The sequence below is a fragment of the Saccostrea echinata genome, unplaced genomic scaffold (genome assembly GCF_033153115.1).
Source record: "Saccostrea echinata isolate AGI-Se365-2 ecotype Australia unplaced genomic scaffold, CSIRO_AGI_Sech_v1 ptg000012l, whole genome shotgun sequence".
Taxonomy (NCBI): domain Eukaryota; kingdom Metazoa; phylum Mollusca; class Bivalvia; order Ostreida; family Ostreidae; genus Saccostrea; species Saccostrea echinata.
Window position 1 is genome coordinate 23,306,819 of NW_026889761.1, and position 15,168 is coordinate 23,321,986.

A 15,168-nucleotide genomic window follows, 5' to 3' on the forward strand; every position below is an offset into this window, starting at 1 on the left:
GCACACGGCGGGTGTGACCGGTCGGCAAGGGATGCTCTCTCCTCCAGGGCACCTGATCCCAACTCTGATGTTTTTGGAGGTCCGTGGTTGCTCTGCTCCCGATTTGTATTGTCTAAATGGACTTTGAGCTTGAATACTGTCCGTTTTCTCCATATTTCTTTATTAAAGAAATATGGAGATGGTGAAAATGTTTATAGTTCCAGAATTTGACGATCGCCATGTTAATTTAAAATGGTCGCCAATTTGGCGACTTATAAAGAAATTTTAGGCGCCAATCAAAAATTTTAGGTGCCATGGCGACTAAATTTGTCGCCAATAAGAACCCTGTTTAATACAACTCTACTATGATAGAGGCTTCTACACAGTCATATAAATGGAAAAATGCTTAATGTGTTTCAGAACCGGTATAAAATGCCAAATATTGTGTGAGAAGTGGTACGAAATGTTTAAATTTTGTTTATTTCCCTTCAGGTTTATTCGACTGGAAGCATTTGTGCGCTTTTAACTATAATGGTTACAGTTTATTTTATGTGTAATATTTATGTGAGACAAGAAGAAAACCTTCCCTTTTATTGTTTTCATTGTTTCTTAATGATTTGACTGATTTCGTGTCCCTTGCATATAATGGACTCACTGATTTTTGTAAAATATCTCATTCACTACTTGATGATGAAGACATTGAATTGTTTTTAATGTTATCTTTGTTGTTAAATGCTGACGATACAGAAACTATATTTGCTGAAACTGCACATGCGCAAAAAGCTATGTAATTAGTTATTGCTTCAAAAACCAATGTTGTCATATTCTCAAAAATTGACAGTGTGAAAATCCTCATTTCATGCACAATGATGAGAAATTCTCAACTGTATAAGAGTTTCTTTACCTTGGCATTGTGTTTTCAAGGAAGAGTGGTTTCAAAAGAATAAAGTAAGGCTTGTACAACAAGCAAGGAAAATTATGTTTAGTTTATTAAGTAAAGCTAGAAAATTTTATGTCTGCATGTTGTTATATATATATATATATATATATATATATATATATATATATATATATATATATATATATATATATATATATATATATATATATATATATATATAACAAATGTTGTTCTACTATATGAATCATAAATTTTGGGATATGAAAATGAGGGTCGTTGGAATTTTGTAAATACATAATGAATAAATATAAATAATAATGAAAAAATCTACTCATAATTGTATATGGTAACTAGACGTAGTACCTTTATTGGTATATATAAATGCTTGGATGCTTTTGGCAAAAATTGCTTCTTGAAAACAAATGTTAAGATATCTCGAATGTTATAAGAAATTATAATTTTAATCTTACTAAAGATGTTTCTCACTCGAACAGATTGTCTATGACATGTAAAACGTTGCATTATTATACTTGTGTGTTATTCGTAAGTTCTATGGTCGATACAATGACCTTGTCAGCAAATACAATCTAATAGTATCATTGAGTCAAATGCTGACTGACGTTTTTCATACTAATTGTTAGGCCATTATTTACACACTGAATTGTAGACGGATTTTTCCGTTATTTCCCGATCATGACAAGGAACACACGGCGGGTGTGACCGGTCGGCAGGGGATGCTCACTCCTCCATGGCACCTGATCCCACTTCTGATGTTTTGGAGGTCCGTGTTTGCTCTGCTCCTATTTCGTATTGTTTAATGGACTTTTGAGCTTGATATTCGATATTCAATATTCGATAATTTTCATTTCTATTCGATAAATTGGAAGAAATATAATTCCTATTTCAAAATATAACAACTTATCGAATAGGAATGATAAATCATCGAATAGAAATCACATTTTTTCACATAAGAATAACAAGTTATTGAATAGGAAACACATTTTATCGAATAGGAATGATATGTTTTAGAATAAGAAAAACAACATTTTTGAATAAGAATAACAAAAAAGTATAATAATGCAACGTTTTACACGCCATAGTTTTCACAGAAATATACTTATCAAACATGACTTTGAAAATGGAATGACCAATTTGTCCCTAGAAATGTTTGTCTACCTAAAAAGCCGAAAGACCACAATGAGTGTAAAGAAAGTTTAATTGAATATTTTTAACTCTCCAAAATTTGTTAATTATAGAACAAAACGGGTTGGCCTAGAAAAAAAATATTTTTCTTTGTTACCATGTGATCTTGTTTACAGTTTAAGGAAGTTTAGACGTATCAGTCACAAGTTATATATTGAATGTATAAGAAGGTTTTTTAAATATACAAGTAGATAGATAAGGTACATAATGTGACCTCTGTATAGATATAATGAGAGAAACAGGTGAATTTCACTGTATTTAACTGTAATTTTGGTCAAAGATGAAAGAAAAATTTACATACCTGAAAATGTTTACGAAGTGAAAAATATTGCTAGCTTTGCTAACTTATTTAACATGATGATGATAAATTTACTGTTATTGGTTTGGGTAAATTCAGTAGAATTGTGATGTCTATATTTCACTCAAAAAATTCTTTAGAAATACTCTGTTATTATCTTTTTAGTAACAATATATAATCCCAACACGACCACATTGGTTTGTTGAATGCCAGAAAAAGAAGATATTTGGTTACCCTGATGGTTTAGCAAATTCGAGTGTCGACTTGATAAAGTACCTCAAACCTTTGGAGTTTTCGAAGATATCAAGTTGACTGAAAATTCCAAACATAAATCATAAATTGATACTGAAAGAATGATCATTCATGAAGTTACAGTGCAGGAAACTAATTTTGTTACAGCATCGATGCTGATTTGAATGCTTCCTTTGCTTGCTGATTTGAATGCTTCCTTTGCTTGCTGATTTAATGCTAGTAATCCTTATCCTGATGCTGTTTTATAATTAGGTCAATGCTACCGGAAGTAGCATCATGCTACAGGAAGTAGATAATGAATTTCAGCATTGCCGTTTAAAGCAATAAAAGTGCCTTTTACAATTATTTGATCATAATATCTCACTATGTATCAATAATGTGAATATTTTAACCAACATTCTTTCTTTCTTTTTTGATTTTTTTACTGAATTAAAACTCATTGATTTTCTGATGCTAGTAGGATAATGCTGATTTTATGTAGGTCAATGCTGGTTTTATCCTTTGCTTGCTGATGCTGATCCTGGTAATGCTGTTTTTTAAATGCTGATGCTGATGCTATCTCGATCCTGATGCTACTAATGCTTATGCTGATGCTGGTTTATGTAACAAAATTAGTTCCCTGCACTGTATGCGAGCTTACATCGAAATCCAATTCTACACTAAATAGACATATTGTTGGGAAAAAAGATAAGAGCCTTATTTTATTTTTATCTAAATCAAAGTGATGTAAAAGTATTTAAAAAAGGAACGTAATATATATATATATATATATATATATATATATATATATATATATATATATATATATATATATATATATATATATATATATATATATATATATATATATATATATATATATATATATATATTAGGGATGTCAACTATTCGACTGTCAGACGAATGGACCGACGATCGAATGATGAAACGACATTCGAATATTATAATTTTAAAAATGCAATTAAAGAGTGATAACGATATGGAATTCTCATTACAAAATTGAGAAACCGTCTTTCCTCGGAGACAGTTGATAAGATAAATTTCCTCTACAAAAAACTTGATTTTCCGTGTGTGTATAGAAAGTACAGTAATTATAAATGCTTCACTACCGCGAGAATTATCTATCAGTTACTGTTTGTGTTGTTTTTGTAATAAATCAACCATCAATATATTTACTGGGCTTTGTTTATAAAATAATTAATTGGACTTGATTTTATACGATGTTCCAATTATCTTTTATTTCAAGATTGCTCGAATGCAAGGAACAAACAATAGCTGTGACATGTTTTGACGCTAATTATTAAAACAGTTCGCTTGCATTTTTAAAAAATTAAGGACATTCTGAGAGCCAGAGCAATCAATTAATGAATAAGCAGTTAGTAACTGTTTAATAATTTAACAACCACTGGCGTTTGGATAGTGTGAAATTACCTTCCCCTCCAATTTATTTCATAATAAAGCTTTTAAAAATATCCGCTAGCAATTTTTGAATGCTCACTCTGCATGTACAGACCAATTTATGAATTCGATTGATGGGGAGATCATAAATTTTGGAGAATTAGATTTCTAAATTTATTTCATATAATCATGCTATCAAACGTTACTTTGCATTAATTCTTATGTTACTTTTTAAACATATTTAAGTATATTTAAACATATTTAAAAGGGTTTTTGAGTTATAAATACGTCATGTACCAGTGAAGTTTGAAATAAAATTTTATTTTCAGAAAGTGTTCCGAATAATCGACTATCGTTCGAATAATGGAATCGAATAATCGACTAAGGAAAATAAATATTTTGACATACTTAATATATATATATATATATATATATATATATATATATATATATATATATATATATATATATATATATATATATATATATATATATATATATATATATATATATATATATATATATTATATATATATATATTATTAGGGGTGGCAATCGAATGCAGAATTGCCAATCGGTTAACCGCAAGACGTTCCGACCGATTAATCGGTTAATCGTATCAAAAATTCTCGACGTATTTCATTATTGTAAGTTCTACTTAAATAGACAGACTATAAAGATGTTACATGTAGTAATATTATGTTTATCCGAACAATATATACGAGTATATTTTTCATTTCAATTTTAAAGCAAAAGAAAAGAAAAAAGAAAAAATTAAGAAACCCATGAAACATGCCTGAAGAATCAGGTATACATGTATTTAAAAAAATTCAGAAGAGATGTCTCACAATTTCAACCTGCATTTTCACATAATCAAAATTAAGTCTGAATTATCGCTTAATTTACAGTGTTTGTTTAATAACATGATTTGTTTTGTAACTGCAAAAGATAAAAGGGGTAGGGTACACATTATAATCTGTTCGTGGTACTCAACGATCATTCAATTGAAATTAATCATTAAAGAAACACAGGACCGGCTGGGTAGCGACATAGTGTTTAAACTGCAATTAACATCTCGAAGTCTGACTAATTACCCCCACGATGCTAATTAGGAGAGTCTTAATTATCTCCAGACCAGCCTAAGAAATAGATGGGTGAAAATGCTAACATTTCATATATTTTTATTTTGTGATTAAATTTTCAGGATATTGTGTTCAAATTTACACATATATAATTTTTTTCCGACTAACCGATTACTGATTTTCTAACCGATTACCAACGTTCCGACCGAGTAACCGGTTAACCGATTACAAACTGACATCCCTAATATATATATATATATATACAATCTTTGCATGAAACATAAGAGCGATTATTAATAGTTACTGCAAACATAAATCAATGATTGATTTGAGAAAGAACTCTTTACAAATTCTGGTGATGTACTTCAAATTCTTGATGTAAATCTCGGGGGGAAAAAATTAGGTATTTTTCAACACTACTCGACCCATTCTCTAACATTTTATTACGAGTTTCATGCTGCCCGTGTCCAAGTGGAGCAGGGATCTTACAGAAAATATCTGTTTAATCCTTTTCATCTGATGCAGTAATCATAAGTCAATACATTAAAGACCAAGGTTAATACATTAGCAGCTCATGGAGTCCTTACATCCGCCCAGAAGCGAGTCTTTCTCCATAGAAACATTTCATAGCACCTGCAATCTCGTGACAGTATCACCTCGGCCGCTATCTTTACATGGCGAATAAAGAGCAAACACTAGGATCTTTCTGATTTGTCAAAGAACCATAAAGGATGATAACCATCACCACAATAGTTCGGCTCCTCTCCAGATGTTGACACACACGTCACTAGGGCGAACTGAATCCAGTGACAAATGTAGGAAATCACTTTATACAAGATAGCTCTGGACAGCAAATTAAGAGAGGATTAGAAATTAATGAAGGACCCCATGTTTTGTCTTCTTAGAGTCGCAGTTATTACCTATTAGTGCGAATTATAATCATTTCAGTGTTGAAAGATTCTTTCCAAGTCCTTCAGTCTATGACCCCTCTTTGTCATCAAAATACCTTGGGATATAACTAGAAAATTATGCGGGTTACACCTGTTTAAACTAATTATTCTAATCGTAGAATTAAATTGCAATATTTCAAAAGATTAAAATTGGGTAAGAATTTGTAAATTCTTACAAAATGTAAAGCATCGTTGAAATATAAACACGCACACATCAGCTGATACAATTATAATTATTTAACAAAATTGTTTTCCTTTTGTATCAATTTTAGAATTTTAGTTATTGGCCAACTTACTAGCACAGCGAAGGAGTCGAGAACAGAACTAAATAAAAGAGACCAAATATTTTTACAAATTGTGAAGAAGGTAAACATTTTTACTACTTCATGCGGCAGAACTGCCCATACCAAACCCAGGAATTAGGAATTTTAATGTTTATATATCACAGTAGATGATATGCTTTTTTACATTCTCGTCAATGCTTTAAACAAAAACTTTTAATAAATGCACATATTCAAGAATGCTCATTTATTTAAGGAATGTCTAAACATATGTAATAGGTGAGAAGAGACATTTGGAGACTGGAAGTCACATATTGGGGAAACAGGGAGGGGCATTTTTGAGCACCAGACTGGACTGTTGGCCGGACGCTGTGCCGAATGTCGTTCTATACAAGCGGACACTTGTGCAGGCTGTGCTTGGTTCGGAAAACCCTCAACAGCAGTTACAGATTCAAAGTTTATACAAGGCGTCTGAACCTCTAGCTGTAATGGTGGCTGCTGGACGTGAAGAAGGTATGGATATTTTGGGACTTTCTCTGAAGTTACACTGTTACACGAAGAATTGTTCCATACATTCGTAAATAGTTTCATCTCTTTACCAGAGAGAAACAAAGCCAGACTGTTATCTGTCTCATCTCTTGGTCCTATAAGTACACATGTATGATTTTGACAGAGGATAAGCTTACAACAGTGACATCTAATGAACGAATCATTTTAAAAATGGCACAGTTTATACCACTCTATGTGATTTTTTACCCATATGCCTGAATTTAGATTGAACGCAATTTTAAAATAAAGATTTTTATAACCTGCTAATATATGCTAGGACTTGGACCAGTTTTCGTTGGTCCGAATTCATCAAGATATGTCCCTTTTAATTGATATTAAACATATATGGCTCAGAGATAAAGTGTATTTTAAGAAATTACTGATTTCTTTTCAACCTAATACTAATATTTGGCGTGTAATACTACAAGCACAACCATTCTCTACCGAATTTTGATACTCTACATAATTTTGACGAATTTGGACTCATATTTATTTATACGTATATTAATTCACACAATGCTGTAGGTAACATTAAATGCCTAAATTATATTGTTCTTTATCATATTATCTTGTATAGAACAAGAGTGATATTTGTTCGAATTTTACAAAAATACTGCATTAACTTAATGTTGAATAAGACTTTATGTTGTGAAGAATGTTAATACTGTACCTATTTGCTGCCTTTTGTTCGGGATCGGAGTACAATGAGGACGAACACCATGTGAAGCCAAGGAATCAAGCATGGCTTCCAAAGAACTTCTAAAAAATAAGGTAAAAATCTTCACATTTTTTGCGAATTTTTGAAAATCAGATAATTGATTAGAATTCTGATATGCGTGTACTTTGAAATTTGTTTTCAATAAAAAACTAAGAAAAAATACTTGGTAAATCTTTATTCTTAATTTTGTTTTCTGAATTTTGACACAGAAGGGACTTATTTTATTAATAATGCTAAGTTAAATCACTAGGACTCTAAGTGGTTCACTAAACAAGGACATGTCCTTCACATAGAAGCAGCTACATCACAGGTATATGACAAGTATATATCACTTATAGATAAATTATTGATAGAAGTGTTTTATCATTATCTACCCTCTTTGTAGATGACGTGAAAAAAGGTAAAAACAATACCTGTAATTGAAAATCAAGCGACTACTTATCATAAAAGATAAAAATTGTAGCCAGACGTATGAGCTTAATCGTAATTATCAATGATGTGTAAACAAATGAAGGACCGATTCACACCATATAAAAGTACCTGTTTTTCCCGGCCTCACGAAAGCCTTTGGCAAACGGATTTCTGGCTATCTTCAGTTTGGTTATCTAGAGAAATAGGAAATGATCATTTGTCTAGCAGATTAACACCGCAGATACTGTGTATCAGCTAGTATTGACGCTCTGACAGATAGGAGGGTGTTAGATAGATATCGGGGGATACACAGATCAAGTATTGGCACAGTATGGGACACTTGTTTGATCCTATGTCAATATTGTAGATTATAACAAGATTACTAATGTTGATATTTATTTTTGATAATCTTATGTAAACATATGTTGATTAATGTACATTCATAACTTTATTGATGATTTGTTATTAAACAGTTACATTTGATACGATGTATCTTATGAATGGAAGTAAACATTGCATATTATTAAATAAATGTACTAAAATTGTAAATCTAAAACAAAGAATAAAGAAAAGGAAGTGCACATTTTTTTGTATTTTTGAATTGTTTTCAATTATATAAGATATACCTCTTGATTTTGGTAGGCTGTAACAGCGGTAAATGATGTTTGCGGAAAAACCGCCATAAAGTGACGGACTGTTACCCCGTCGTGCGATATTTGGTGAACATGAAGTCGGGGAACAAATCTTTGCATAGAGAGAAGTGAAATCTGCAACATATGCAAATAAATTGAATACTATGAATATATTAATTTTATTCCTCGTAATTTTGCTTTGTTAAAATCATTAACATAAAATTGTGCTTTATCGTTTATATCCCAGTTGTTAAAGGCAATTTTTGCTTTTGTCATCTGCACTGCAATGGTGTAAAGATTTCATAGCAAAACACAGCTTTGATCGGTATTAGCATTTAAAAATTCAACTTCAGTTCTTCCAAAATTAATTTTCAAGTCTCATTAACCTGTCCATATTTTGGCGAGTCGTTATTAGTGAGTTTAATTCTTTCAAAAGAAACGATCTGGGATTCAAGCACAGCGCCATCTGCCGGAGAATCTGGATGGCGGTAAATCTGATCTCGTATCATATCATCTCCAAGTCCAGAAACCATCCATTTTGAACTGGAAATTAAAATACAACATTGCCTTTTCTTCACTTTTCTTTGCATGTTTTCATTATAGAGACATACAATAACATATTATTTGTCGTGTGTACAAGAATGTGGAAAAGGTTTAATGGTAGATCACTTTTTTGTGTAGCAGTTGTTTGGGGAATTGCAATTTTTTCTGAAATATTCAGCGTATTTTGTACTCCTACTTTAATTGTCAGATTTCGTGAATGAATTGATACATAAATGAAAAGATGCTTTTAAAAAAAATAATAAATTAACAATATAATACCTGTGATAAACGTAGCGATATTTCTGCTTATCTATCTGAGTAAATTCCAGTGAAACTGAGTATTTACAGCTGGGGTCTAGTCCATGAAGTTTCACTCTAATTGCAGGAAACATTCGCCTAAAACAAGCCATACACGTATTGGAATAAATAAATAAATAATCCTCGAAAATAAAGTAGAAATAAGAAAGAAAAAAAAATTAAAATTAGCACAAAAAAAAAAAAAAAAAAAAATCGATTCGAGTTATATTATCATCTGCTTTAAAAGCAAGAGGACTTTCAATGTTTGTAAATAAACATGCCGTTTGCAATTAAAATGTAAAATATTGAGAATATTGGAAGTAATACACCTAATCAAACTTGCAAACGATATTTGAATGCTTCATTTAGTGACAATAACTTTTTAGCTCAACGAAGTTGAAAGCTCAAGTGAGCTTTTCTGATCTTATTTTGTCCTTCCGTCTGTCTAACTGGACATATTTAAGAATTAGTGATTACTTAATGACATCTTTTAAAATTCTTCTTCTTTGGAGCAACTTGGACAGGCGATCAAGTTTTTTAAAAATTATTTTTTAGGAAAACAATTTATATATATTTTTTTAAAGAACAGCAAAGCAATGATTAGTCAAATTTTAACGGAAATACCCTCAGGTACTGTTGAGTTACGTCAGTTCAAATCATGACCCTTGGGGATAGGGCGAGGCCACAATAAGAGAACTTTATATAAGAATATATAGAAAAAAAAATCTTTACAAAGCTTCTTGAAAGTGGCAAAGTCATGATTAGACATATTTATATGGAAGTATCTGAGGAAGTGGTGATTCACGTTTGTTTAAATCAATGACCCCTATGGGTAAGGTAGGGCCATCTTAGGCGATCATGATCAATAGCTTTATTACAAATGGAAAATACAAAAATATCTCCCGATTAAGAACAAAAAGGCTAAATTTACTCAGTGTGAGTTGTGGCCGATGGGATTCTTGTTGTTTATATATATTATACATCGGTCTCATGATGTTTAATAATCATATTCCAAGAATTCGCTGATTCAACGCAAGTTCCAGTTAAATAAATCACTAACGAGCCTTTCTTGAAAAATGAAATGAATATACACGTAAAGTGAAACTAAGTATCATCATGATTACAAATATATCATATAAAATTTCAAAATCTAAAATTTTGTTCATATTGATTCTGAGCCATATACTCATTAATATTATTGATGATCAAACAAACTCTGAAATATTTTAATATGAGGCAGAGTGAATAATGTACAAAATTTCCCCAATCTATCCAAACTACAAAATTACGAGGGCTGAGCAGCTGAGTAAAGGTAAATGTATTTGATGATTCATAATCATAGGGTAAGATATTTTTTCTTCTAGGAGAGGCCTACAGGACATTAATTCAAGCAAAATGTATATATATATATACATAATTATATACGAAAATATATATCCAAATTAAATACTAATTTCATTATAAACTTAACTTAATTTTCATCTTTTTTTTCCTAATTTCTGGTATCTGCTATGATAAGAAAATCAAAATAAATTGCAAAGCACATTAAAATATACTGATTTAAAACAAAAATGATTTTTTTTTCTCAAAAAATAATTATTACTTCAAACGTCCCCCCCCCCCCAGTTTATGCATAAAAGAAAACATCCATGAAGTACATGTATATGCATTTAGATATATGAACAATATTAGTCAAATTGATATGAGGTAAATCAAAGCAAGAAAAAGCGATCTACATGTATATACGATAATCTTATGCTTGTTTGGACATGTTTTTGATGGAACAGTACTAAAAGTTAGATTTACTACCGGTACTCTTGATTTAAAAGAATTGTTGCAAGTATAGGGTAAAGAAAATTTAAAATATGAAATTCATTGCTTAACCTAGGAAGACATTATATACCTCAAATACCAAGCATAGAATAAACTGCCATATCTAAAAATGGAAGTAAAAGAAATGCAATACATAAGGGAAGTATGTGATGAACAAGACCATTTTCTTGTTTGAAATAAAAGTAGAGGTTAGAAACCAAAAATTGGTGAACCTTAAATCATTTTGAGGAATAAATATCAGGAAAAGTATCACATACACAGAACTAAATCTATGGTCTGACCTTCCAGTTTTGGTGATAATCATCTCTGTCCCCAAGTTGTGAAAGGCGTGCCATAAATCATTCTGACACAACTCAATCTGGAGGGTGCTATCCTTTGTATCATCTAAATAGAAGATGGTGATAAAACGAATTAACCATTATAACTGTGTTTGTTTGTTTGTTTGTTTTTTTTAAACTTGAAATCACAATTTAAAAGAATTATTTTTATTTCGAATTTGTCAACTTTCTGGTTAGTTTAAAAAAATAAAACACGTTGCAATAATGTTCATTTTTTAAAAAAAATTTTCTTTTTCTTTTTTGCTATAATTATTTGAAAATGTTTCGTTTGAAATTCACAGAAATATGTACATAATGAGGGAGTTATTCAGATACCAGCATGTTAGAATAGAATCAAATATATCCTTTTGATTATCAGGACATTGTCGCGTTATTTGGTAAAAAGAAAGAAAAAAGTCATATGATTATTCAAAGGAACCATGAATAAAGTTGTTTATTTACTATAAATATAAGAAAAAAACTGAAAGAAAGACAATTATACATGGAGAAGTGCAATTAGTATCTAACTGACTTACTATAATAATTCCTAAAAGGATATTAGATACTGATTGCACTTCTACATGCATAATTGTCTTTCATTCATTTTTTGATATTTATAGTAAGACAATTATAACAGTCTGTTCTTGAAAAAAAAACTTCATATATTTGTACAATATTAAATAAGCAATAATATTCTTAAGTTAAATGGATCATACACAGACGGGCAAAGATATCAAGGCTCCAGGATCATCAAATATCTTAAGATTAAGTCGAAATTTTCATATTATACTAAAATGTTGTAGAAGTCTAGAAGATCAAAATTAAAATATTTTTCAATATTTCTTTAAAAAAGCGTTGTTTTCTGCAGATTCAGAGATTAATTCAATAATTAACATTTACAAACAATTGAAAATTTGACTGAAGTCTAAGTCTGTTTCCTGATCCTGGGCCCATATGTCTACTCATCAGAATAAGAAAATGCGAATCAGACATATTTTTAGAAATGAAACGGACTCTTCTAAATTGTTTTCTATAACAATGAAATGGTAATAAAACAAGTAAAATTATCGTATTTGAAATAGGAAATATATTACAATATTTTCACACTTTTCGTAGGCAATAATATATAATTGAAATAAGTGTAAAACTCGAGTTTTACATACAATTTTACAGTGAAAATTTATTTCAATTTTAAGGCCGTACGCCAAAAAAATTTCATCTCCCTGAATATTATTTAAATAGAATGTTTGATGAAATAAAATGCTTATGAATGGCTTAATAAAATAATTATTTTTCATGTTTCTTTTTATTTTATTCTATTTAGTTATTTTTTTCTGCCAAGAAGAAGAACATCTCTCAATAAATACCAGGTATTCACTATTCTTTATTTTATGAACATAGTCATATTATTTTTTTTACGATAATCTGCTGGTGACATGAACTATAAGTTGAATACGTAGTAATTATTTAAATAAAAGTAAATAAAGCTGTAAAAATGATAAGCAGGTAATCAAATTCTCTACCTACCCGTGATGGCTTGCAATGCCGGATGAAAACACTTGCTGATGTTGTGTTTTTTGGTCGGATGTTCTTGATGACAAATTCCGAGATCTTGAACGCGGTTGTCAGTTTCCACACTTGTTCTACTAGTTAAACTAGGTCCCACAGCCAGGAGACTGTCTATGCTAAACGCCTTAGCCTTTGCACTAAGCATTGTCTTGTATATTTTCAAAGTCTACATGAGCAGGAGTAGCGAATTGTGCGGAGATCCCGAAGGTGACTGGATTGTATGTAACTAAAGGTAAGTGATGACTTAAAAATAACCAGAAAAGGATTATCTATAGCTCCTGTTTGCTCTGAGATAATAAATGCTGTGATTGTTTTAACAGATCGCACCTGTGTACTAAAGATGACCCAGTGTCTGATACCACAAAGAACCCCTCACGGGAAGGATTTCAGCACCATCATTGTTTTAACACATTTTAATCAAACAGTTTACTGATATTCACAAACTAAGTGTCATTTATTTCTACATGTGCATGGAGGAGTGGTCTTTAACTGTGAATTTATGAATGGTATCTTGAAAATTTAGGAGAAAAAATGGAAAGACAAATGCATCCTCCCCAAAATGTTTCTTTAAAAACTACAACACTGAATCTATATATTTTTATTTTATGATATTTCATATCAATATAATCACAATAAAGAATTTAGTTTTTGAAAATCAGCGCATCATAAACATAATTTTCGTCATATATTTCGTCATATATGCGTGATATTTCGTCAGAATTATAAGTGATTTTTTTTACCAGTTATGGATGGAAATGATTATGCATTGTATTGTATTGTAGAATAAATAACATCTTAACACAAATCATGATGTATACTTTGAAAGGTTTCCATTTTTAGAGAGGCAATCAGTAAATGCATATAAAATAAAGTGCTCCACAAAAGATGTAATAAATTCATCATTATCATGCTTACTTTTAATGTAACATATTAACGTGAGTATTGTATAAAAAATGTTTATATATATATATATATATATATATATATATATATATATATATATATATATATATATATATATATATATATATATATATATATATATATATATATATATATAAGACAACACTAGTAATAACCTTTCTAAGAGATGTTTGCTTTCATAACAAATGCACTTTTTCTTCAATAAAATTTGTTTATCTTTCTAGCTAGAGTATTTAGATATAATGTCATAGTATCTAGTTAAGTCTTCTTCAGTACTGATAAAAATCAGTCGTGCAAATATTAAAAAATTCTAAGAAAATAAATATCTACAGGCATTATATTATCTGTTGTCCACTTTCTATGCATATATAAGGAATTCCGAGAAAAATAGCAATAATGAAATAAAAAGCGAGTACAGAAATATCGAACTTTTTTCCTCGTCTTAGAATCTGTGGGGTTCTGCTATATTCTTATGTTTACATAATGTTTACATTTATATATAACATAATAATAAAAGTATGATTATTTGTTCCTTGAAGATTAAAAAAAAATCAATAAAGGCATAAGGCATTAAAGAAAAAAAACTTTCCTCTTCAAAATCTTCGAAAAAAGAGGAGAAGAAAACCTACATGTACCTTGCAGGTGGAAAGTAGGGCACAATTATCTTATCTCCAAATAATAATCATATTTCTTACCCCTCCTTCCCTTTACACACATTTTTTTCACATCAGCAAAATGCTGACTTTAGGGAGTTTTAAAGATTATCATTAAGAAACTTATATAATTTCAAATTTTTACACTTTTTTTGTAAATTCTGAATAACCAAAATCTAATCAATCATACACAGTTTAATTGGTATATGTATTTTGTATAAAAAGCGACGTTTTTCTGTGGTCTAATGTCCGAATGACCAGTCAAATGTCATCGAGAATTTGGGCTTTAAATACATGTTTAGCTTAAATAATTATCAAACCAATTACTAATTTTACACTAGAAAACTAGTTTAAGTCAATTTTTCAAGATGGATTGAT

General features: G+C 30.1%; 1 protein-coding gene across 1 annotated transcript; it reads right to left on the bottom strand.

Moving 5' to 3' along the window:
* Nucleotides 1-6,587: 6,587 nt before the first annotated feature.
* LOC133186137 (T-box transcription factor TBX22-like) lies at nucleotides 6,588-13,358 on the bottom strand. The gene is made up of 8 exons (XM_061321410.1): nucleotides 13,172-13,358; nucleotides 11,609-11,711; nucleotides 9,477-9,593; nucleotides 9,041-9,197; nucleotides 8,649-8,789; nucleotides 8,152-8,216; nucleotides 7,564-7,652; nucleotides 6,588-6,988 (listed from the first exon to the last, which is right to left on the bottom strand). The coding sequence occupies exons 1-8, from the start codon at nucleotides 13,356-13,358 to the stop codon at nucleotides 6,588-6,590; spliced, it is 1,260 nt and encodes a 419-aa protein (XP_061177394.1).
* Between the last annotated feature and the right edge of the window lie 1,810 nt (nucleotides 13,359-15,168).

What these genes read in the sequence shown, in the direction of transcription:
- LOC133186137 (XM_061321410.1), bottom strand. Translation starts at nt 13,358, where the DNA reads ATGCTTAGTGCAAAGGCTAAGGCGTTTAGCATAGACAGTCTCCTGGCT. An exon ending in TATCGCTACGTTTATCACAG is followed by an intron (nt 9,198 to 9,476) that starts GTATTATATTGT and finishes TTTAATTTCCAG; the next exon opens with TTCAAAATGGATGGTTTCTG. An exon ending in GAACAAAAGGCAGCAAATAG is followed by an intron (nt 6,989 to 7,563) that starts GTACAGTATTAA and finishes GTGTACTTATAG; the next exon opens with GACCAAGAGATGAGACAGAT.